At 38.4% G+C, this 25,742-nt stretch overlaps 1 protein-coding gene across 1 annotated transcript in view; it reads right to left on the reverse strand.

The window, feature by feature from the left end:
• Positions 1 to 25,742, reverse strand: part of LOC143690526 (uncharacterized) — a 109,317-nt gene that overhangs the window by 40,078 nt on the left and 43,497 nt on the right. Inside the window, exons 4-5 of the mRNA XM_077168223.1 lie at positions 18,952 to 19,021; positions 1,919 to 1,958 (exon numbers count right to left, since the gene is read on the reverse strand). Of these exons, the coding sequence (XP_077024338.1) occupies positions 1,919 to 1,958; positions 18,952 to 19,021 (110 nt within the window). The remainder of the gene's footprint in view (positions 1 to 1,918; positions 1,959 to 18,951; positions 19,022 to 25,742) is intronic.

Consider the following 25,742-nt stretch of genomic DNA (forward strand, 5'->3'; position numbering starts at 1 on the left):
AAATCAATTATTCAGCATGCAGATATGCGCTGCTTGCTTAGCCTGTGGTCCCTGAGCTAGCAGAGAAGTGCTATAGACCAAGGCTGACCCTTAAACAGTCTCTGCTTCTCCTACCCACATTACTACAGGGAGTTGGTACTTTGTGGGGGATTAAAACCCAAGAGAAGATTCAATTTTCCTGCAAAACAAAGATAATTCCTTCCAAACACAAAACACAAGTTTATAAGAAAAGAAAATCAATACTTATTCATTTTTAAAATTAATTTTAATTATAATAGTAACTTATTAATGGTATCAGAAAAAAGGCGTGTAGGGTCATACCAAATTTCAATCTCTTTTAACCTCTTCATAAATCTATTGGAAAAGTATGAAACCAGACCTGTAACTGGGCAGTATGACTCTGGTTATAACTTGGTAATCCTAAAAATTTCTTTAGGGCTTGCATCCAACTAAAAACGAAGTCCACAACCTTTCTGCTAATTGTGCTTGGCCCACATCATACTGACTTTCCTCCAGGTAACACAGGGAGGGAGGGGAAACTATAGAATGAAAGGGCAAGTAGCAGAAAGCATAAGATGGGCCCAGAGGGAGATCATTGATTTTTGTTCATTCCTGAGGTGCCATCACGCTCAGGGAGTCACAGGACCTCCTCTTCTTGGCAGCTGCCTCAGACCCATATTGAGTAGCTTTCTCTCAGGCTTTTTTTGAAGATTTTTCAACCTTATTGGCAGTCAAAAGATTCAGGTTATTTCCTGAGAAGCACCAAAAGTCAAAGACTCTTACTGCTGGTCTGCCGAAACTACCTCATTTGACTGCAGTGAATTTAGACTTTCCTGGAGGCCAGAGCCAGGCCTTTCAACTCACAACTTGGCTTTCAGTCCCTCCTTAAGTCGGTCACTTGAGAAGTGAGCACAGATGGGAAGAGCAAAAGGGAAAAAAAAAAAAAAAAAACAATTGAGAGAAGAGTTCAGGCTTATTTTTCCAAGTAAGTTGCTCTGGTCTTTTTCTTGCTTTATCAAATCTAGTGCAACAGCCCTTTTTTCTCTGAATTTTGGACAGCACAAGTTTCTATCACTTCACACTGAGAAACATCTGGACTCTTGGCAGCAATTTGCCAAACAGAAATCCGCACCAATGGAAATTTCCCATATTACTGTAAAGAGCAGGAAGAAATGGTAGCGATAAATGGGTGGTAAAAACTTCTGATAGATTGCAAAAAGATGTTCCCCTTCTTGAGTCTTTCTAGATTCCATTGTTTACCTTCTGATGTTCTTAGTTATACTACCTTTAACTGTGTGGAGCCCTGATCTAGTGCCAACTAATTTCCTAAAAATATAACCAGATGTACAGTTCTTTTAATGTTCAAAATTCTATCAGGAACATGTGTTGAATATCACAGTAGGAATGTTGCAAAAGTCCTTGAAAGACAAAGTTATCTCTCTTTCAAAACCAGATTTAAAAATCATTCTTATAAAACTACTTTGACATCAGCATATTTGACAACTCGTTTTCATAGTCAGTATGCAAAGGGGGTCTTTTTATTAATAATTCAAATAAGTTCTAGAACAAGATACATAGATTTTTTTTAATTGGAAGGCCCCTTAGCATTTATTTAGTCTAGCCCAAGATGAAAAAATAATGTGTTTAATGAACAAAGAAAGGAAATCCATTATACGTGGTCCTATAGGAGACAACCCTCAGGAAACTGACATTTCTTTTCATTTGCATGGGCAGGCACCGGGAATCGAACCCGGTCTCCGGCATGGCAGGTGAGAACTCTGCCTGCTGAGCCACCGTGGCCCACCCAGGAAACTGGCATTTTAGGAGGTAAGAGAAAAAATACATACAAATAACATGAGGCAGAATATTAAGTGCCTCAAACTCAGTAATGAAATCTTGGAGTAGATGAACAACTCACCTATTTGTGGTGGTATCAAGGTGGGATGAGGGAAATTTTCCTAGAAAAGGTGATACATGATTTGGCTGTTAAAAATGAGATAAAATTTTGATAGGAAAAAGTAAAAATCAAAGAAAATTTCAGATATAAGTAAAAATCAAAGAAATTCCATATATACATGAATATGTATGACCATTGGTAGGTAAACCTGGAAAAGCAGGTTGGTTTTGCATGCCATACTAAGACAGTGCTGACCAAGCAAAGAAAAAGCAAACAGCACAACCAAAATGAATTATATTCTTGAATCATTGCTATAATATTTCCACAAAGCTCTCTAGTTTTAAATCACCATATCTAGTAACAGAGAATCTGCTACTTCTTGAGACTATCTGTCCCAAATTTTAGCTCTTTATTTTCCCTATATTCAGATAAAATTATTTTTCTTATAGTTTCTATTTATTTGTTCAAGCTTGGCCCATGGAACAAAGGAGGTCCTCTGCCAAATGACAATTCTTCAAATACTGAAGTTAACTATCTTTTTCTTTTCTTTCTTTATTTATTTACATGGGCAGGCACCAGGAATCAAACCCAGGTCTCCAGCATGGCAGGCAAGGACTCTCTGCCTGCTGAGCCACCGTGGTCTGCCCTCTTTAAATTTTTTATTTTGAAATCATTTCAAACTTGCAGTACAGTTGTAAAAGAAATACAAACTCATACAGAAAATTCCAGAATACCCTTCCCCACCTCCAGGAACCTGGATCCACCAATTCTAATATTTTGCCACATTTGTTTTATCATTTGTTTGTATCTATGTGCCTATCTATCTATGTTCTGAACATTTGAGAATAGGCCATATACATCACACTCCTTGAATTCATACTTTCCTGTACATGTATTAAGAACAAGAATATCCACTTATGTAACCACCTTAAGTATTTTTTAAAATAATTTTATTGATAAAACTTAACATACCAACATACAAACATTCTTAACATACAAACATTCATACATGATGTACGATATCAAAACATAGGTGTATATTCATCACCATGACCATTTTTTTTGAACATTTGCATCACTCCAGAAAAAGAAATAAAGAAGAAAAAATAAAAAAATTCATATATACCATACCCCTTACCCCTCCCTCTCATTGACAACTAGTATTTCCATCTACCCAATTTATTTTAACTTTTGTTTCCCCCTCTTATTTGTTTATTATTATCCATATTTTTTACTCATCTTTCCATACCCTAGATAAAAAGAGCATCAGACACAAGGTTTTCACAATCACACAGTCACATTGTAAAAGCTATATCATTATATAATCATCTTGAAGACATAAGGCTACTGGAACACAGCTCTACAGTTTCAGGTACTTCCCTCTAGCCACTCTAATACACCAAAACTAAAAAGAGATATCTATATAATGTGTAAGAATAACCTTCAGCATAATCGCTTGACTGTGAAATTTCTCAGCTACTGACACTTTATGTTTTTTCATTTCTCTCTTCCCCCTTGTCATGGTCAGGTTCATGTGTCAACTTAGGAAGGTGGTGGTGCCCATTTGTCTGGTTGGGCAAGTGCTGGCCTGTCTGTTGCTATGAGGACATTTCATAAAATTAAATCATGATCACGTTGGTTGCATCCACAGCTGATGGCATTTATAATCAGCCAAGGGGAGTGTCTTCTGCAATGAGTAATGTTTAATCTAATCACTGGGAGGCTTTTAAGGAGGATTTAGAAGAGACAGTCTCTCTCCCGCTTCGGCTGGCGAGCCTCCCCTGTGGAGTTTGTCCAGACCATTCATTGGAGTCATCAGCTTCATAGCCTGCCCTACAGATTTGGACTCTACGTTCCCATGGTTATGTGAGACACTTTTATAAATTTTATATCTACAGATATTTCTTGCTGATTCTGTTTCTCTAGAGAACCCTAGCTAATATACCCCATTTGGTCAAGAAGGTTTTCTCAATTTCTTGATGCCAGGTCCTGTCCAATCCCAGGACTTCTGTCCCACACTGCCAGGGAGATTTACACTCCTGGGAGGCATGTCCCATGCAGGAGGGAGGGCAGTGAGTTCACCTGCCATGTTGGCTTAGAGAGAGAGGCCACATCTGAGCAACAAAAGAGGTTCTCTGGGGGTGACTCTTAGGTTTAATTTTAAGTAGGCTTAAACTATCTTTTGCAGGAATAAGTTCCATAGGGGTGAACCCAAATATTGAGGGCTCAGCCTATTGCTTTGGTTGTACCCACTACTTGAAAAAATGTCAGAAATTCTCCAAATAAGGAAGTTGAATATTTCCCCCTTTTTCCCCATTCCCCCAAGGGGACTTTGCAAATACTTCTTTATTCACTGTCCAGTTCACTCTGGGATTTATAGGGGTATCACATTAACCTGGAAAAATTCAAAAAATATCTCATGCCCTATTCAAGATTCCATGTACTTATGGTGTTCAACTAAACTGACCATACAAGTTAAATATAGGAAATGCACTACCCAAAACATAAATTTTGCACCAAATAAACATCTCTCTCTTCAGTCTCATACAGAAGTTGAAGTTTTAAAATATGGATGATATCATCCTTTACTCAGTTTCCTGATATATATTAGTCCTATCTAGAGGAGCTTCATTCGTATCTCTACTTGATGTCTGATCGCTTTTTCAACTTTTTAAATTCCTATATGGGGTACTGCAGACTTTCATAGCTTCAGAGCTCTAACTCTGAGTCTCAGGTATCACATAAATACTCGAAGTTTCTGGGAAAGACCATGTTATATGCAAACAGCTCAGTACCTCAGAGTTTAGAATTAATAGTTACACCTCCTGAATATATGTGACTGCTGTGAAAGCTTACAATATAGGCTCCATTACAAGTATATTTATTAAGTGCAAGAAATGTAAGATTGATAGAAAACTTATAGTGTATATTCCAATTCTTTTCATATGTCACACTAATGGCTTTAGCTATCATTTTAAAATCATAGTTCTCATGGCCAAAATATCATCATTTCTTTAACCATTTGTTTTGTGATGTGGCCACGGATCTTTCCCTGTTCTGAGCATTGTACTCTGTCAGAACTCTACATTTCCCAAATTCCCCTTGTTATGGATTGAATTGTGTCCCCTCAAAAGATATATTCAAGTTCTAATTCTTGGTTCCTGTGAATGTAACCCCACCTGGAAACAGAATCTTTGAAGATGCTATTAGTTAAATTGAGACTAAACTGGGTTAGGGTGGGTCCTTAAACCAATATGACTGGTGGTATAAGCAGAGGAAATCTGAACACAGGAGTAAGAGAAAGAACAGAGGGAGCTGGCCATGTGATGGAGGCGGAGATTGAGGTATGCTGCCACCAGTCAAGGAGTGCCCAGGTTGCTGGCCAAGAAGCAGAATCCCTGAGAGAGGCATGGAATGAGTTCCCCCCTTTTAAGAGGGAGCATGGCCCTACTGAATCTTACTTTTGGACTTCTGGTCTCCAGAACTGTGAGACAATAAATTTTGATTGTTTGAGCTAACCAGTATGTGTACTTTGTAACAGCAATACTGGCAAACTAATAAGTGAAACAGCCCAATTGGACACAATTCTGATGGCATTAATGTGCAGTGGAGCCGAGTACTCCCACTCTCATTCTTATTCTAGATATTATAGTTCAACTGATACAGTTTAAGGCCATATTCATTTGGATTTAATTGGGTAGGCAATATAAGGCCATTGAAGGTTTTTAGCAAAAGCTCATAGCTGTTCATGCATTAAGGATGGATTGAAGAAAGAAGATAATGGTGATGGAGAGATTATTAGGAAACTAGGATAATAATCCAGGAAAAAGACAATGAGAGGCTGAATTAAAGTGATAATAGTGTAAATAGAATGGAGATGGATGCAGAGGGAAATAGACACTATAGGGCTTGGCCTCTCATTAAATGGGGCAAAGGGAGAAACCATAGAAACTCCCAAGGTTATTAGTTGGGACTGGGAATGGTGGTCTCAAACAGATATGAGGAAGTCTCAAGGCACAGCTGTCTTCAGGGCAAGATGGTGGGCTTGGTTTTGGACAAAATAACTTAAGAGTGTGGCAGAGATTCAGATTGAAGGAAAATTGGGAAATCATCTGCCTTTAACCCTTGAAACTGTAGATCAGGTAAGATCCTCAAAGAAATGTTTTTAAGGAGAGAAGAGAGCCTCAGGAAACATATACTTTTAGCAGCTTATAAGGTCAGAAAAAGCAGAGAGGAGTGAAAGAGAGGCAGTAAAGTACAGGGCCAGGGATGTCAAGACAAGGAGAAAGTTTTATGACTAAATGTCAGAGAAGTCAAGGAGAATAAGACTGAGACAAAGCTTCTGTGTTTGGTAATTAAGGAGGCATATCATCAAAAGAGCAATTTTAGTAGAGTATCAGGGATAGAAATAGTATTTTAAGGAGCCAGTGTGTGAGTTGGTAGTGAGGAAGGGGAGACAAAAGTAAAAATCAGTTTGTTTTTTTTTTAAATTGCTAGTCAAATTAAAGAGAAGACTAACAGGAACAAAAGAAACTATCTTATTTTGCTAGAGGTGGGGATGGGTTGTTTTGTTTAGGATGGGGAACCATGAGATGAAGGAAATATTTACATATCAGAACCCTTGACTATGTACATGAGTTAAGCTAATTAAATATAATCCCACCCATAGAGTTACTCAAACATAATGTCTAGCATTCAAGTATTCCATTTCAGAACATTTACAATATATTACCTTAGAGGAAAAATGAAAAAAAAATTTTTTTAAAAACACAAAAATATGGTTGAGAAATAGAGAATTGAGACATAGTGGACGGCTTCTTTCTCTCCCTCCTTCTCTCTTTCTCTTTCCCTCCCTCCCCCACACTGGCCCCACACAGAGTCAGGACCACTTCCTAAACAAATATTTTTCTAACTCAATTTTTCCAGGCAAGTGGCTTGATGAACCAAGTTAACTACATATTAACCACAAAATTATTTCATACAGACAGGTAAATTAAGTAAAATATGAGCATTTTCTGTGCCAAAGCCTGATCCCAGTTCCTGAGGGAGCAAGAGCTTTGCATTCAAAAATTACACTAAAATGGGACATTTTATGCCATGATTTATTATTATTATTAATTATTAAAATAATGTTTTTTATTTTAATCATTCTTCAAAAATTCAGATTTCCTTTGCTCACCCATTTCTGATTTCCTAAAATTTCCTGTTTTGTCTCTTTCCCTTCTTTAGGTGGTGAAATTAAAGAGCAAATGTCTATCAGTTGAAAACTTGAATCCAGGGATAGAGAGTGCTTATTAAGCTTGTTTTACTATCTTAGTCTTTAACATAATTGTACCTATTTAAAGGTTTTTGTGTGTGCTCAGTGAGGAAGAGCTCTTATTTCCATTGCTAAAGGCTAAATAAGAAAAATATTGTGGTATTTAATGAAGAAATGGCAAAATTAGAATTTTTCAAAGCAACTCAAATGCTTCTTGTTAAAAAAATGAATAAAAAAGCTGAAAAGGACACACCATTTCTTATAATCGGCCAACTCTACCTGAGGTCTCTGAGGGTGCTAACAAATGCACTTTACCAGCAGTGCTGAATTGCCACTCATAGTTTCTAGAATACACCAGGGGTTTCACAGTCCTGGGCTTTGAACAGTCTCTGTCCCTTTTCCTATAATACTTTTTTACTTGTTACCTGCCTGACAAACTCCAACTGCCATTCAAGACTTAGTGCAGCCAATTACATGTCTATGAAAGCTTTGCTGAGTCACCTTAGCAAAATCTAATCATATCTTCTACATTATTATATGTCCAGCCTCTGGTATGGTGCCTGCCACACACAGAAGTCTAATAATGTTTGCTGAATAAATGACTGGCTGAATGAATGAAGCACTGATGAATCTATCTGGATGTAGGAAAATGGAAAAAGGGAGCCTGGGGCCTGAAATGGCTTTAAAAAATAGTTTCCTAAATGTACAATTTAAATGATGCCCTGCATGGCAGGCTGCATTATGGTGTCAAAAGATACCCAGGTCATAATCTTTAGAACCTGTGACTATTTCCTTATATGGCAAAAGTGACTGTACAGATGCGATCAAGTTAAGGGTCTTGAGATGGGGAGATTATCCTGGGTCATCTGCCTAAGACATAATCACAAATATCTTTAAAAGGAGAGGCAAAGGGAGATGTAAGAAAAGATAAAGCTGAAGTGACAATGGAAACAGGCAGAGAAAGGTGATATGTCCAAGTCCATGAGCCAATGAGTGAGGACAGCCTCTATAAACTGGAAAAAGTAGGAAAAAGATTGTCCCCCAAGGCCTCCAGAGTGAGTGTGACTCTGCCAACCCTTAATTTCAGCCCGTGAAACCTGTTTCAGGTTTCTGACCTCCGTAACTGTAAGACAATAAATGTATGTTGTCTTAAGCCACCACATTTATGATATATTATAACAGCAGCCATAAGAAACTAATACACCATGAAAGCTCCATCCTCCCCTGGACTCAAAATACCCTCACACCTAGCTCTGACATTGTGATGGGAACAGGAATTAGCTTAGGAGCCTCAGGGCCTGTGTTCAAGTCTTGACTCTACCATTTTTAAATCAGACATTTTAGTCAGAACTACTAAATCTTGATTTTTGTAGGGTTAAAATGATGTGGAGTTGTTAAGAGTAACGCATGTGTAATGCATATGGAAGCAATATGTCAACTGTAACATAAATGTAAACTACTATTATTGCTACTTACTCCTTTGGACTTAGGAATTGAAGGCTTCTGGTAAATGTTAGCGAGTCTCATTTGACCATTTATGTTGAGGTTCAGCTCTGAACAGTGCCAGGCACAGGACACCTTGTACATATTCATTGGGGAAATGAATGAATGAATGAAATTAGTTTATTAGGAAAAAATATTTTTCAATAGAATCTTTTTGAGAACAGGTCATGGAAAACGTCAAAACTGGAAGGAAATAGAGTATTTGGAAAGGTTTAGGGCATAGAGTACGTCTATGATGGGAAGGGGAACTATAGTGGTGGCTGATGTGGGAAATGTGTGTTGCCTGAGGAGTGGGTCTAGGACAGAGACCCAATTAAAGCAGATATTTGAAGAGTGTTTAAAGGAGATACTAAGAAGTAATGGGAAAGTGATCAAAGGATGCAAGGAAAACCATAAGTGTGAGTTGCTACAAAGGAAGAGAATGTTACAAAAAAGGAAGGAGGAAATGACTATCTGTGTCAAGTGCTGCCAGTGAGTTAAAAAAAAAAACAAAACTGATTGGGTCTAAAAAAAGTGTTCCTTGGGTTTTCTGACATAAGTCACCAGTGGACAGTTGGGTCGGGATTTGGGGGGATACAGATGGGGAGAACGGGAGACTGGCTCTTTTCCTTTCTCTCTAGTTATTTATGGTGAGCTCCTTCAGCATTTTTTTTAGTTCTATTCCTGCCTTTTATGACTCCATTTCTGACTTGTCTTGCTCTTCCCTCCCCAACCCTGATGCTTTCTATAGCTCAGTCCTTGATATTATCTACTCAGAGCAAATGCATTCCCTTGATAAGTTCATTTCATTCCAAATCCAAAATTATTGAGTCCCCATGTGACACCTTTAACGCTGACCTCCAGCCCAGCTCACTCAAAATGGTTCTCAAGATGCAAACAAGACAAGTTGCATCACCTTCCATGATCCTGCCATGCCCTTTCTTTGTGCCCATTCTTATTTGGCTGTTTTCCTTCTAGAATTAATTTTCAGAAACCCAGAAAAGAACAGGGCCTTGGAGATAAGCTGCAGTAGAAGAGCAGATTACAATGTGTAGGCAGAATCCAGCATCTTGGGAGAAATGGTTAAAAATTCAAAGTGTGCTTGTTAAACAGGAAAAATGGCCAAAGACAGAACAAGGCTCAGTTAAGAGGAAAAAACTTAGGTAGCAAAACTAAACTCCTTTCTCGCCAGGTGAGGATGGATTGTGTATGTGCAAACTGGGCAGACGAGCTTCCCGAGGTCATTGTGGATAACCTGCTGACCATGAGTCAGCGATGCAGCTCAGGAAAACACATAAGCATAATTCCTGCATATAAATATATAGGAAAACCGCAGTAGAACCTGTGAGGAAACTCAGCGATTGTGCTTTGTGGCAGTCAGTAATAAAGTACCCTTTCCAATTCTGGGCTCCAAACCAGAGACGGATGTGAAGAATGTGGACACGCTTCAGGAAAGAACCAGGCAGGCAGAAGACTGAAAGTTCAGGAAGTAATGATGACAAGGAGGTGTTAGAGATATTGATATTTTTCAGCCCAGAACTGAGAAGGATAAGGAGAGATTTACTAAAACTGTTTAACTAGCAAAAGGTCACTTGGAAGATAGTGACCAATGGATCTCCAATACACAAATTAGAGAGTGTGAGAAAGAGCTTTAGTCATCATAAATGATTTCTTAATACTGGCAATTTATTTGCTATAAGAAAATATTCCTTAAGACTGTAAGTTGTTAGAAACTGGAACAGTTTACTGAGGTGGACTTTAAAAGTAAGGTAAACAGGCTTTCATTTCAGGTGATTTTAGCATGATTCTGCCTAAAGTTATGAGCATGGGGAATATATTCATTCATTCATTCAGCAAATGTTTATGAAACATTTTCCAGACCTGCAGTGAATCAACAAAGTCCCTGTCCTTGTGAAGCTTACATTCAAGTAGAGGCAAAAGATAAATAATTTTAGGTAATGATAAGGTCAATGAGGAAAATAAATAAGACAGGATAAAAGAATAGACAGTAACATGCTTAACATATTTTTGTAGCGTGGTCAGAGAAGATCAGAGAAGGTCTCTCCAAGAAAGAAATATTTAAGCAAAGTCTTGGATAAATCAATAATAATAATAATAGCCAATATTTATCTACTAACAAGAAATTGAAGATTGAATAAGGTTAAATAACTTGCCTAAGGCCACAAGCTAGTAAGATTCACAAGCTCTCGCTATCTTTTTTTTTTTGATAATTGTTATTAATATTCATAGTAAATTTAAAGTCATTAAAGTTACAAAAAAAAAATTGTATAAATTTGGGTGGTGCAACACTGGGTCAGTGGCAGAATTCTTGCCAGCCATGCTGGAGACCCGGGTTCGATTCCCAGAGTCTGCCCATGCCAACAAAGAAAGAAAAAAGCCATTCGAGTTGAGATCCTGCTGGATACAAGGCTTTTATGTATTAAATGGGCAGTACCTAAGTAACAGGTGAATTTCTAAGAAGCACCAGTGTCTCTATGCAGTTTGGGGCACCATCTGCCTCTTGGTTTCAAGGCACCACCAAGACCAGGCACCTTGTTGACCTCAAGCCCCGAAGGCAGACCATTACCCCACAGCAACTTAAGTCCCATAGCATAAGCAACATCACAAAAGACACCCGCTCACTTCTGCAGTTAGAAAAGAGCACTAGCCCAGGCAGAGATGGCACTTTAACAGAGCATCCTTCACTGGGGCCTCTGAAGGACAGAGTGTTAGGTCCATAATGGGACCAGGGCATCTTAAGTGGCTAAGGATAGAATCTAAACCTTTTTTCAGAGAAACCCCTGTTTTGTTAAAATACGTCATGTCCTAGGAATCTATGAAAATCTTCCTTGGGTTCACCATTTTCTAATAAGTGTCTAGTTTAAAGGAGGAGGAGAAAAGCTTGCCATGCCTCATTCCTCTTGCTTTCTTTAGGGAGCTCCTTTCTTTCCCCCAAAGAAAAACAATTTCTAAAGTTTTGTTGCCTAACTTATGGCTTGGGTTTAGTCTAGAAGTTGTGTGTTCTTTATACACAACTCCTAAAGTGAAGCCACACCATAATATTGAAATATATTGAAACATAATTGAAAAATATTGATAACAGATGATCTCCCTGTGCTTCACTTTTTGACTAAAACGTAAGATTAGCTTATGAATAAATGTTCTTTTCTCTCCATTCCTTTCTCATCTCCCTAAAGACCTCTGCTATGAAGATTAAAGACAACCACCCGAGTACTTTAGTAAAAGAAAATGTTTTCCCTTTGACCCAGTTTCTCCTCAGTTATTATTCGGTATATTTAGCATGCTCTGAAATTATTTGGATAACTTAAAGCAAATTAAACAGATTTTTACATAGCTTAAAACTAGCTAAAGTCATATGCTGAATTAAATACACAGATACATGGTTTTTATCACTACAATTTCTTTTTTTTTTTTTAAATACAAATAAAAGTTTATTGTGCAAAATTAAGGTCTTCCTTTTCCACACACTAAAGCTAAAGAAAGACTGGATAATTTTTTTTTTTTCCATTCTACAAATGCACTCAGTAATTCTTAGTATCATCACATAGATGTATGATCATCATTTCTTAGTACATTTGCATCGATTTAGGAAAAGAACTAGCAAAACAGCAGAAAAAGATATAGAATGTTAATATAGAGAAGAGAATTAAAATAATAATACTAATAATATATATATATATATAAAAAGGAAAAAGAAAAAAAACAAAAACAAAAGATACAAACACACAAACAAACAAAAAACCATATTTCAGGTGCAGCTTCATTCAGTGTTCCAACCTAGTTACATTACACTTAGGTATTATTGTGCTGTCCATTTTTGAGATTTTGTATCTAGTCCTGTTGCACAGTCTGTATCCCTTCAGCTCCAATTACCCATTATCTTACCCTGTTTCTAACTCCTGCTGGTCTCTGTTACCAATGATATATTCCAAGCTGATTCTCGAATGTCGGTTCACATCAGTGGGACCTTACAGTATTTGTCCTTTAGTTTTGGGCTAGACTCACTCAGCATAATGTTCTCTAGGTCCATCCATGTTATTACATGCTTCATAAGTTTAGTCTGTCTTAAAGCTGCATAATATTCCATCATAGGTATACGCCACAGTTTGTTTAGCCACTCGTCTGTTGATGAACATTTTGGCTGTTTCCATCTCTTTGCAATTGTAGATAATGCTGCTATAAACACTGGTGTGCAAATGTCCGTCTGTGTCTTTGCCCTTAAGTCCCTTGAGTAGATACCTAGCAGTGGTATTGCTGGGTCGTAATCCATTCTGCCATTCTATGTCTTTTGATTGGGAAATTCAGTCCATTAACTTTTAGTATTATTACTGTTTGGATAATATTTTCCTCTACCATTTTGGCTTTTGTATTATATATATCATATCTGATTTTCCTTCTTTCTACACTTTACTCCATACCTCTCTCTTCTGTCTTTTTGTATCTGACTCTAGTGCTCCCTTTAGTATTTCTTGCAGAGCTGGTCTCTTGGTCACAGATTCTCTCAGTGACTTTTTGTCTATAAATGTTTTAATTTCTCCTTCATTTTTGAAGGACAATTTTGCTGGATATAGGAGTCTTGGTTGGCAGTTTTTCTCTTTTAGTAATTTAAATATATCATCCCACTGTCTTCTAGCTTCCATGGTTTCTGCTGAGAAATCTACACATAGTCTTATTGGGTTTCCCTTGTATGTGACAGATTGTTTTTCTCTTGCTGCTTTCAAGATCCTCTCTTTCTCTTTGACCTCTGACATTCTAACTAGTAAGTGTCTTGGAGAATGCCTATTTGGGTCTATTCTCTTTGGGGTGCGCTGCACTTCTTGGATCTGCAAATTTAGGTCTTTCATAAGAGTTGGGAAATTTTCAGTGATAATTTCTTCCATTAGTTTTTCTACTCCTTTTCCCTTCTCTTCTCCTTCTGGGACACCCACAACACGTATATTTGTGCGCTTCATATTGTCATTCAGTTCCCTGATCCCCTGCTCCAGTTTTTCCATTCTTTTCCCTATAGTTTCTGTTTCTTTTTGGAATTCAGATGTTCCATCCTCCAGTTCACTAATTGTAGCTTCTGTCTCTTTAGATCTACCATTGTAGGTATCCATTGTTTTTTCCATTTTTTCTTCTTTGTCCTTCACTCCCATAAGTTCTGTGATTTGTTTTTTCAGATTTTCTATTTCTTCTTTTTGTTCAGCCCATGTCTTCTTCATGTCCTCCCTCAATTTATTGATTTGGTTTTTGAAGAGTTTTTCCATTTCTGTTCGTATATTCAGCATTAGTTGTCTCAGCTCCTGTATCTCATTTGAACTATTGGTTTGTTCCTTTGACTGGGCCATATCTTCAATTTTCCGAGCGTGATCCATTATTTTCTGCTGGTGTCTGGGCATGTGATCAGATTTCCCTGGGTGTGGGACCCAGCTGGTTGAAAGGTTTTTCTGTGAAATCTCTGGGCTCTGTTTTTCTTTTCCTGCCCAGTAGGTGGCGCTCGTGGCGCTCGTCTGTCTGCACGGCAGTCGGCCCGGGAAACCGCGCGTGGAGGCGGGGGTCGCTGGCCGCCGCGGCTTGGGAGAGTGCAGGTCCTAATTGCCCAGCTGGCCCGAAACGCCAAGCGTGACGGGAGGGCCCCGCTATCCAACGTTCCCAGTCAGACCAGGGAGCCACGTGCGTGGAGGGGACCCCAGTCACCAGCCGCCCCGGCTGGGAAAACGCGCGCCCCTCGGGTATCTCACCGCAGCAGATTCTCCCTGCCCGTTCAGCTGTTCCAGAATGGGGTACGCTGTCTTTTTGGTCTCTGTCGTGACTCCAGGAGCTGTTTCGTATTGTTTCTGTTTCTTTAGTTGCTTTTCTGGAGGAGGAACTAAGACCCGGGCATCTTACTAAGCTGCCATCTTCTCCGGAAGTCCTCTTTTATTTTAAAAATTTTTCTAATTGATTAAAGACACTGAATTCTAATTTCTCTTAAATGGTGCTCATGACTCAGATACTTACATCATTCTTTTTCCCTTCCTCTCTGTCCCTTTACCCAATGCGAAGTCAAGTTATCAAGTGCAAAAATGAGGGAATTCCTACGGTAAAGGTCATTTTTCTTTGAAGTCCCTAGCACAGGACCAAAATTATGAATATTTTTTATTACTATTTTGGTTTTAGATTTGGGCAGGTTTGCAAATGACTTACACTAATTCTATTTAGGTAAATGTTTATATTACAGCAGAATAAAATAATTTCCCATTCATTTTTCTAGCTCTCACATTACCCTCTTTCTCTTTATAATAAAATTCCATGGGGCAAAAAATTACTCACATTCCTCCATTTTCTGCTATTTAGCGTCTACCTGAGCCATCCTAAGGACACTGATCCTGATAAGATCCTCTATAACTTATCTGTGGACAAATTTAGTTGATAGACCAATGATCCCATGGGAATTTGAATATACTTATTTCATTCTACCAGGATTATTTGTACTTTGTTCCCACACTTTCCTTTTTCCCCACAGTAGGCACTAAGTTTATCTTACAGTCTTATTTATCTCAGTGTCTAGTATCACTGCAAGAAAAGCAAAATATCATTAGTGGGAATATGTTACTATCTGAACTTTATGAACACTGAAATGTTTGAGAAGAACTAGAGGCTAAAAAATAGTATGTTGAAAATGGAGGGCCATAAGAAGTAATCACAAGAATAATCTAAACTGAAAAGAAGTCTGTGAAGCACTTAAGTGTCTTCCATGCTCACAACCCAACATAAATCTGGGAAGAATTATACTATGCATGTCAAGTAAAATCAACACTTCTGGCCTCAAGTAAGTGTATCAGAGAGAGATGTATTGGCCAAAGGTAATCAGTGGGAAGTGAAATATAAACAAAGCCAACCATAGCTGAGGAAGCATAGCAGGAAGTTCTGCCCCACAGTGCACTCCCCACTACTAATTGAGAATGGCCTGCGTTTTGGTGAATAAAGGCTAAAAATATGAATGGTGTTCACATAACATGGACATCCAATAAGTGCAGGACTGAGAGGGATATAACTAAGCTCTGTATGAACGCAATATGATCTTACCTAACCAAATAGTTATTTTTAGAGAGTCCATTCCTTAAAATTATAGAATTGGAAGGTGTCCTTAAGATATCCTCAAAATGAGGGAAACTGCAGTGTAGGCAATAGTTGATAACACAAATGTCTTCTGGGGCCAGCAGGTAAATAAATAGGGAAAGTTCTTTAGGGAATGGTGGGTCATATTTAGCAGGCATTCCAACAGAAAATATTCAAGCAAAAGAAATATTATAGCATGTGCTGGTTACCCAAGTATCTTTGAACTGAACTTAGTCTACTGGCTGCCCTGTTGGAATCTCTGGAAACAATTAAAACATGGGTTCTAGAGTAAAAACAAAACAAAACAAAACAACCTGGAATAGAATGCTGGTTCCATTACTTAGAAATGTGTGATCCTAGGCACTTCATTTTTGTCACATGTAAAATGAAAATAATGATACCACAGAGTCATTGTGGAGATAAATGAGATAAAGTATACAAGCATTAGCAGAATGCCTGACATGCAATAAGCAAATAATAAATAGTAAGTTCCATGATTGATAGTATCACAGTTATAATCATTATTAACTTAATCCAGTGGTTTGGGGGGAAGAGTCTATATTAAACCAAAACTTGTTTGCTTATCCTATTAGCTTTCAGAAAAACTTCCAGTAAGAACATTTATATATAACAGTATAAAATGGCCCAATCTTTTAGGAAATCAGTATTTGTTTCCTACTGATGCTATAAGAAATTACCAAAAACTTGGAGGCCTAAAACAACATACACTTATTATCCTTAAGGTCCTGGAAGTCAGAAGTCTGACATGGGTCTCACTGGACTACAAATAAGATGTTGGCAGGGCTGTATTCCTCCCAAAGGCTCCAGGGGGAAATCTGTTTCTTTGCCTTTTCTGCCTTCCAGAAGCTCCTGCTCATGACCCCCTTCCATCTTCCATAGCTGGTCATGGATTCTCGTGTTGCGTCACTCTGGCACTGACCATCCTGCCTCATTCTCTCACTTCCACAAATCCTCGTGATTATATTGGGTTCACCAGATATGCAGGATAGTCTTCCCATCTCAAGACCTTTGATTTAATTACATCTACAAATCCCTTTTGCCATGTAGAGTAATACACGCACAGGTTCCCGGGATTAAAACATGGTCATCTTGGGAGGCCATTATTCTGCCTACCACAATGACAATTCTTAAGGAAACCTCAAAGTGTGATCATTTGATCTAATAATCTCATTGGAGGAAATTCATTCTAATAGTTATGATATCTTCCACTTATTGAAAACTTTCCATTATTCAGGTACTGTGTTAATTAATTTATATGCTTTTTCTCATTTAACCTTCAACACTGCAAATTAGGTACTATTCTTGAAGAAGCTCAAGTTGGTAGTGTTGAGTGAGCAGTATTATTTAGAAGGAAAACTTATTGTGATGTAGATGAGAAAGTTACCAACATTAACTAGAAGAAATAAAATGGGTGAGGTCAGTAGATTCAGGGTGAAAAAGTGAAACGTTGTCAGTGAGACCTTGAAGAGAAACATAAAACAAGATGGAGACAATAGAATTAGAAAGCTTACATGACTTTTGGTTGCCTTGGTAATGGAGGATGGGGAGAAGGTTTCTTATGATTGCCACATTTAAATAAAGTAAATATTCATTACATGTTGAACAAGATGTGGCTGAACAAGTTATGGTTTATCTAACTCCAAGTTGAGGGAAAAATTTGGATTAAAATTATTAGGGGAAGAATTTGGTTAGGTATAAAATAATTACTTCATGTCTACAGGCTCAGATATTTCATGGGGACTACAGACCTTGCATACGTGCTACTGATTTTGTCCTTTCAATGTAAATAAACCGAATTCTTTGTGCACCTCATTGCCTCACCTGTCTTGTCCCTGATCAGTTCCCTACAGTCCCAGAGAGGGATGAGATAGTATTCAGTTAGTATGTTAGAGCTGCATTTGAACTCAACTCTGCTGATTCCACATTTCACAAAGATTGATATTTCCATAGAGGTGGAAGGGAGGGCCCAAATACAACCCAAATCTTGGAATAACATTTTCCTCAAACACAATTAAACAAATAAAAGTGACAGACAGTTGATTTGGCCACCCATAAAATAACTCAAGTTATCAGCCTATATATGGTCATGCATTGCAGTATTATTTATAATGCAAAATGACTGGAAATCATTGAAATACCCAGAAACAAAGTAGTTGTGTAAAAAATTATGATACAACATTTGATGAAATAATAGAGAGCAGGGTTGGCAAAGTAGGATAGGTGGGCCAAATCTAGTCCAATGCCTATTTTTTATGGCCTGTAAGTTAAAAATGGTTTATACATTTTTAAATGGTTGAAAAAAAATCAAAAGAAGAATAATGCTTCCTGACAAGTAAACATTATACAATATTCAAATTTAAATATTCGTAAATAAAGGTCTATTTTGGAACGTAACTATGCTTATTCATTTACATTTCCTGTGGCTGCTTTCATTGCTACAATGACAGAATTGAATAGCTGTGACAGAAACGGTGCTGCTCACAAAGTATATAATATTTATTATCTGTTCCTTTACAGGAAAAGTTTTCTGAGCCTTAACATAGGGCCTTAAATTATAAATATAATTTATAGCAAAGTAGAAAAAGACTATTTTCCATAAAAAGTAGACATCCAAAGACTGCATCAACATGATACTATCTTTGTTGACATTATGTGTGTCAACTCTGCTGAAGTTGGAGTTGACTGAAAGGGAATATGTACAAATGGAAAGTGTGAAACAGTCAAACAGCCTAACTGGATGACTTTTTTCTTTTTCCATAATCCTGTAATATAACAATATGGGAAGTCTTTAGAAAAATATTATCTAAACATTCCTTTCCCTTAAATTCCAACACAATAGTTAGAAAATAGTGTGGGAGATTTCCAGTGTGAACATGGCCATCTACATTTAATCATCTCCCATCTCCTGGAAACAATACAAAAACAAAGAGGAATGGAAAATAAAACTGATGACTTCATTTTTGGTGAAACTTGAGAAACAGATTCCAAAATATTTTGTTAAGGATGCCAAAAACAATTGATTTGTGTAAGAAGCACTTACCCTAAAAAGTACATCTTAAAGTAAAGGAATACACCAAAGATGGACAAAAGCTATAGCCTTTGGCTATAAAATTTAGCAAGTAGATAGAATAGGATAGAAGGAGAAGCTTCCCTTAAACCTGTTTAGGGTCAAAGATAGAGGACAGGGTACCTGGGTGGTTCAGTGGTAGAATGCTCCCCTTCCATGCAGGAGACACAGGTTTAATTCCTGGACCATGTACCTGAAAAAAAAAGATAGAAAGACAGCGAAGCTACATGAGGAACCAGAGACAAATCATACCTGCAGGAAGAAGTCTGGTTTCATGGCAGCTGAAGGGAAGAAACTTTTGCTTTGTAAAAATCAGCTATCCTTGCTTTGTGCCATGGTCCTTTCTAACCTCCAGGAATTTCTTGCTGATTGAGAAAACAAGGATTATTCCCATATGAGTAACTAACTAAATAAATAGGTTCAGCATTTATAGAAGAGGAAGGGCCACAAAATATTAATATAGGTATTCAGAAAAATGATGACAAACTGGCAGGAGAAAACAAAATGTGAGCTGGCAGAACTCAAGAAAGAAATAGAATAAAAATATCATCACAGAAATGAAGATTAATTTGTGAGAAGTACAAAGGTGAATAAACATTGGGGAAAACACACTGAAGGAAATAAAAATGAGGAAAGCACAAAATTAAATGGAAATAAAGAGTTATAAATTAGAGGGATAATTATAGCTATAGAAGTTAGACAAGGAGGTCCAAATAAGCAAAATCAGGTAAAAAAAAATCCTCCTCCGCCCATTAAAAAAAGAATGAAACAGAAAAGTTATTTTAAAATATAATAAACACTTTCTGTTGTAGAAAACAACTTGAGTTTTTGTATTAAAAGTGCCCACGTGTACCAGAGAAAATAGAACTAAACTGATCAACACTGAGACATCCTAGTCATTTTAAAGATAAAGAAAAACTCCTTTGGGAAGCCAGGTGACAAGATGAGGTCACATTTAAAGAGGGAAAAATATTTCTGGCCTCAGACCTCTCCACAGAAATCTGAATGCAGATGACAACGGATTAACACCTATAAGATTCATTCAGTTGGCCAGTCATTCGCTTCACAACTCACTGTTGACTGCCTACTTTGTGTCACACTGCTCCTGGCACTAATGATATCACAATGATGTAAAATCAGGTAGAAATCCTTGCCCCAATAGAACTTGCAGTCTGGAGAGAGGAAAATGGTGAACAAACAAGCAAAATAAGTATCTTACTTATGATACATGCCATGGAGAAAAATAAAGCAGAGAAGAGGGATAAGGCATGCAGACGGCTGTGTTACTCTTGTGAACAGAGTGTCTTACAGAAGGTAACACAAGGACAAATCCCTGAAGGGGAAGAGTAGGGCTGGGCTACAAGCATACCTGAGGGAAGAGCCCAGGGAGCGCTGAGGTAGGCGTGTGCAGAGCACCCGGACTGCTGAGGGAGGCGTGTGCAGAGCACCCGGACTGCTGAGGGAGGCGTGTGCAGAGCACCCGGACTGCTGAGGGAGGTGTGTGAGTGCTGAGGGAGGTGTGTGCAGAGCCCCAGGAGCGCTGAGGGAGGTGTGTGCCTGGCAAGACTACTGTGCCTGCAGCAGTTATCAAAGAGGAGATGAAGTCGGCAGGGTAAGCCTAGTAGGCTTCCAGGAGTTCGGCTTTTCCTATAAATAAGTCACTGGAAGATTTCGATCAGAAGAGAAACAATATCTGACTTTTAGTAGGATTACATTTAATGTCAGGGGATCAGCTGTTGTGAGGAAAATAAAGAAGAGTAAAAGGTCCAGAAGGTTTCTTATAATGTCAATTTTTGTCAAAGGTAAAGAGTATTAAGCTATCACTTGCATTACTTAGGTGTGCGTTCTTTGGTTCAAGACTAATTACACTTAACCATGTGATCTGGGCTTCAAAAGTGTTCAGAACACAGACTCACTTTTTTTTAAAAAAAAAAGCAGTTTTATTGAGTTATATTCACACACCATCCAAACCATCCGAAGTATATAATCATCACATAGTTGTGCAAACAACCTCATGATCAATTCTAGAACATTTTCATTACTCCAGAAAATAATAGTAAAAAAGAAAGCTCAAATCCTCCCACAAAAATAGATTTTACAGAACAAGTTACCCGTATCCTCTGTCCAAAGGCAGATAAAATGGCAAGCGTCCCCATGCCAACAAATTGCTCTTGCAACTGAAACTTTCTTGTTGTTCTCAGTTGCTATAAGGAAAAGCTGACTCCTATAGACCATAAGTAAATAATAGCATTACAATAGTCACAAGAGATCCAAGAGTCTATTGAGTCTATTGAGATTTGTTCACACAAACACACACACCCAACACACACATCAAAGTAGGGTTACTGACACATCTCCATAGGCCGACCCTTTTCATTCACACTTTTCATTTTTTCCTATCCCACTGGGCACAGAGCTAAGTGACAGTCTCTGTTTTAGTAATAACGTGGCTTTGATTTCACAGTGACCTTTCAAAACTCCCTCAAAATACAGCTTTTAAAACTGTCAGGCCCTAAGTTTTCAATTTGTGTTTTTCAGGCTTTGAAAGCTATCATCTTTCCACCATAACCCAGTAGCACAAACTCGTCAAACAATCTGTCTTGAATAATAATAAAGAACAAAATGAGCACCTGGAAGCCACCATTTACACCCCTGGGACCAGGAACTCCCCTCCAGCCTGTTTCTGTATCTATAATGTCAGAGACAGCACTGAGCAATCTCTCTTTACAACGGGCCGCACGCCTCACTGCTCGGTCCGTTAAACGTACTCTTTTCAGACTCCCTGCTGACTCCTTACCGTCCTGCCATCATCTGAGCCTGGGCCTCAGCACCAAGCCATGCCCAGGTGACAGTCCAGAGAAAGCTGCAGACAAGCGCGAGTCAGTGCTGGGCCCTCTGCCTCCCCCTGGTGGTAGCTTCCTCCTGCCCAGGCCATGCACAGAGCCAGTTTCCTAATGTCAGCTTTCAAGTGCTGTGAATTTAAACCTAATGATTTAGACCTCCTCACAAATTAATCATTTCTCTTGTAGTTTTCCATGAAGTCCCCCTACCTTACCGAATGGAAAAGAAAGTGAAGACATACTTATCTCTTTTTTCCCTTTCATTGTACATTTTTCATCTGTCTGAAAGTGCATGCAAATAATTTCAGGTCCATTTAAACTGCCTAAGAAAAATATGTCAGAAAAATGACTATTCACTTAGCCTTTAAAATTTAGAAACAAGTAACATCAATCCCTTTTTTAAAAAAATATATGAAGGGGCCTTCTTGGATCCTGGCAATATTCTATTTCTAGATACGGGTGCTAGTTAGGCAGGTGTGTTAAGTTTGTCAAAATTAATAAGACTGCATTCCTTTGATAGCTATATTTTGCATGCATATTATATTTCAACAGAGTTTTTTTTTTTAAGTTAAATCAACAGACAACAATTTCAATTTGCTACTTATTTTTCCCCTTTTCTAAAATAGGTATAACTCATTTCCATGAGAGTAGGGGTTGTTATAAAATTTTTGTGAATTTTTATCAAGAATAATTTTCATTAATATACCTAGCGATTCTCCAGACTGAATATCCTAATAGCATTGACTGGAACCTGAAAGTTTTGTCCTTTCCCACGGGAAAGGCAATGTATAATATTTAAAAGACAGAGCACAATGGAGACTGGAAACCTTATTCTATAATCTTTTAGTAAGTGTTGTACTCTACTTAACTACATTTCCATGTTTATTGCCAGTCCAGGAAGTTCTACTCAGATGACAGAACTTATAGCCTTGTAACCAGAAAAGATTGCTCCCATGTAACCATTACCCCATCCCTGAAACCTCAAAACCATATTCTGAATGAGCTTGAACTTTGCTTGGTAACACATCAAATAATGGCTTTTCTTGATAAAGGAGATTAGTTTTATGATTCCTTTAAAGGAGTCTTTAAATGCAGTCATTTGAGAGAATGTTTGATGTACACTTGTACAGTATTTATAGAATCATAGTAAATTAGAAAGTCTTGTAAAGAACATTCTACAATTAAAAAACAAGCAACTCTTCCAGAGAACCCAATTTTCTGCATAGACTACAATCCCATGCTACCCTTTTTCTGAGCTGATACTACAAGTGGAAATTTACATACTAACAAGAGGTTCAGGTCAAAATCTACTTGTCAGTGTAATTTATTCCTTTCCAGGGTCAGATTCTTTCTCTGTAACCACTCCTCACAATGGACAGTAGCGTATTGTTACACTTCTCTGTGCCCTTTTCCTTCTTTCTTTCTAGTGAAATGGCTTTGAAAAATCCAAATGCAGACGTTGTTAAAAGAACAGCTCCAACTCCTATGATGACTTTTTCTCCTAAATGCCATGTGCAACCATTAGTCAGTTCTTTTGATGGGTAATTTTACGTCACAAGAGAAATGTTAACACGCCCTGAATGTCTTACAGGAGCTGGGAGAAAAAGACAACCCTAGAGAAAAGCACTGGAGAGAATCACACTTTACAAACTTGAATTAGGGAAAATACTGTTTTGGGAGAGCCCCTCACATACCACACGGTAAGTTTTCCATGTTCCTTCTGAAACTGTGGATTTCTCTCATTTAGAATCACTAAAGGACACATTATCCACAGATTATCCAAATGTGCATATGTTTATTCCACAGTGCATACGGTAAAAACTATGTTTTATTGCACATATTCATGAGCGTGAATTTAGATTAACTTGGGGAAATAGATTCATCTTACTTGCAGCCAACCCTTGTCTTTTCAAAGGCAAGAGATGTTATGAGATGAAATTTTAATACAATGACTGAACTGCATATATTAGTTTAAGTTGGCTCCTGATAGGTTTTGATAAAACCAATTTTGTGCTTTCAGAATTCACCATTATTAAATCAGGTGCAGCATCTATAAATAATATGGATTTTATTTTTGTTTGATTATTCAGACTCTATGTTCTAAAACGAGTTCAGAGACCAGGTTCTAGCTCTATCACAAATTAGTTTTGTGATCTTCAGTATGACTGTAAGCAATCCAAGCTACCATTTCTTCATCTATAAAGATTAAAGCTCCTTCAAAACACTAATAGTGTGCAATTTTTAAGACCATATGTAGTAGGCTGATAATGGCCCCTCAGAGATGTTTATATTCAATTCCCTGGGACCCATGAGTATTACCTTATATGGCAAGAGGGGCATTGCAGAGCTGATCATTAAGGATCTTGAGATGGGGGGTTATCGTGGGTTATCTGGGTGGGTCCAATTTAATCACAAAGGTCCTGAAAAGAGGGACACAGGAGGAGTCAGAATCAGACGTGAGGCACAGCAGTGAAGGAAACAGAGATCTAGGTGAGGAAGCCACAACTCAAAGAATGTCAGCAGTCTCTAGAAGCTGGAGGAGGCAAATGAGCAGATTCTTCACCGGAGCCTCCAGAAGGAGCCAGCCCTGCTGACACCCGATTTTAGCCCAGTGCAACTGATTTCAAACTTCTGGCCACCATGACTGGAGGAGAGTAAATTTGTGTTGGTTGAAGTCACCAAGTCGATAGTGATTTGTTACAGCAGCCATAGAAAATGAATAACATGTACTAGAGAGAAGCATTTCTGAATGGAGTTGTGATGAGCTCTGAGGACCCCCTCACTGGTGAAATGATCATAACTAGTGTCAATGAAAGAAATAACCAGGGGGATTTTCTGAAAAGGCAAGAATGAGGTTTTACTGAGCAAAAGCCACAGGCAATGTGGAGTGGTCTCAGAATGGAGGCCAGTTCAGAGAGTTGCAGTTTGGAGGAAGTTTATATGGCCACTCCTGGATAGGAGAGGAGGCAGGTATGAGACACTGGAGCAGAATGTCTTTGGGCAAATGGTTGACTAATCAGCAAGCCCCAGGAACTGAACATTTGGGAAAATGGTTGTTAAGGAAAATGATCATTAATTAGCAAGCGGGGGGAGCAGACATTTGCGCAAAATTTTGGCCATCTGGTGAATGTCAACAGACTCTCTGTCACCAGCTTTGACTAGTTTTTCTCATGGGGCGGAGGTCTTTGTTGCCACTGCAAAGGATCATTGGTATGTCAGCTCAATGAATCTCTTTCTGTTCTCTGTTTCCTGTCTAAAATGGAAGCTTAACCAAACCACGATAGTTAATATAGTCATTACCAATTCCATTTTCACACTAGTGAAATTATGAAAATGCAACCATTTAAAGCCTCTGGAAATTGTCCCAAGGACAACAGCAAATGGAGAAACATTTATTCAAGGAAATCTACTAAATCTTATCAAGGACAGTGAGAGTCTCTTTTATTTGAGCCATGACCTGGTCTTGGTTTCCCCATCTCTAGCGCAGTGTGATGGAAGCTCTACTCTAATTGGGTGTGGCCACAAAATGAATCCCCTTTCCCCTGTCAAGTCTAGGGTTACAGTTTCTCTTGATGTGGGACATACCATTAACATTTCTCATCCTCCCCAGTTCCATGATGCAAAAGCTCTATTCCAGTCATGCATAATTGAAAGATCTGGGTCTGCTTTCACCTGTGTAGCTCCCACTTTTCGGATAGAAGATTTACCTCAAGTGTGGCAGGTCGAGAACCCTGCCCCCCACGTGTTCATGGAATGAAGGTTTCATACCAGGAAAGGCAAGCCAAGAAAATGAGAGACTACCAATGCTATCCAGTTCCCTGGTCACTGAGCACAGGTGTCACCCTGATAGAAGCACAGTGCTGCCCCTCCCCCAGCTCTGGAGCAGTGATGCAGAGTTTCTGCCCAGGGGGAGAGGCAGGCTATAAAAACAGCTCTGTAGCTCTCCCTTAGGGGGCTGGTTTTATTTGGAACAGAGTGTAGGGAGTTGCAAGCCTAAGGGCATTATCAAAAACAGGGGAATTTTTATGGTGAGCAATTAAGAGGAGACTAGTATCTTCTTCCTGATAGCAATAA

The sequence above is a fragment of the Tamandua tetradactyla genome, chromosome 7 (genome assembly GCF_023851605.1).
Source record: "Tamandua tetradactyla isolate mTamTet1 chromosome 7, mTamTet1.pri, whole genome shotgun sequence".
NCBI classification, from domain to species: Eukaryota; Metazoa; Chordata; class Mammalia; order Pilosa; family Myrmecophagidae; genus Tamandua; species Tamandua tetradactyla.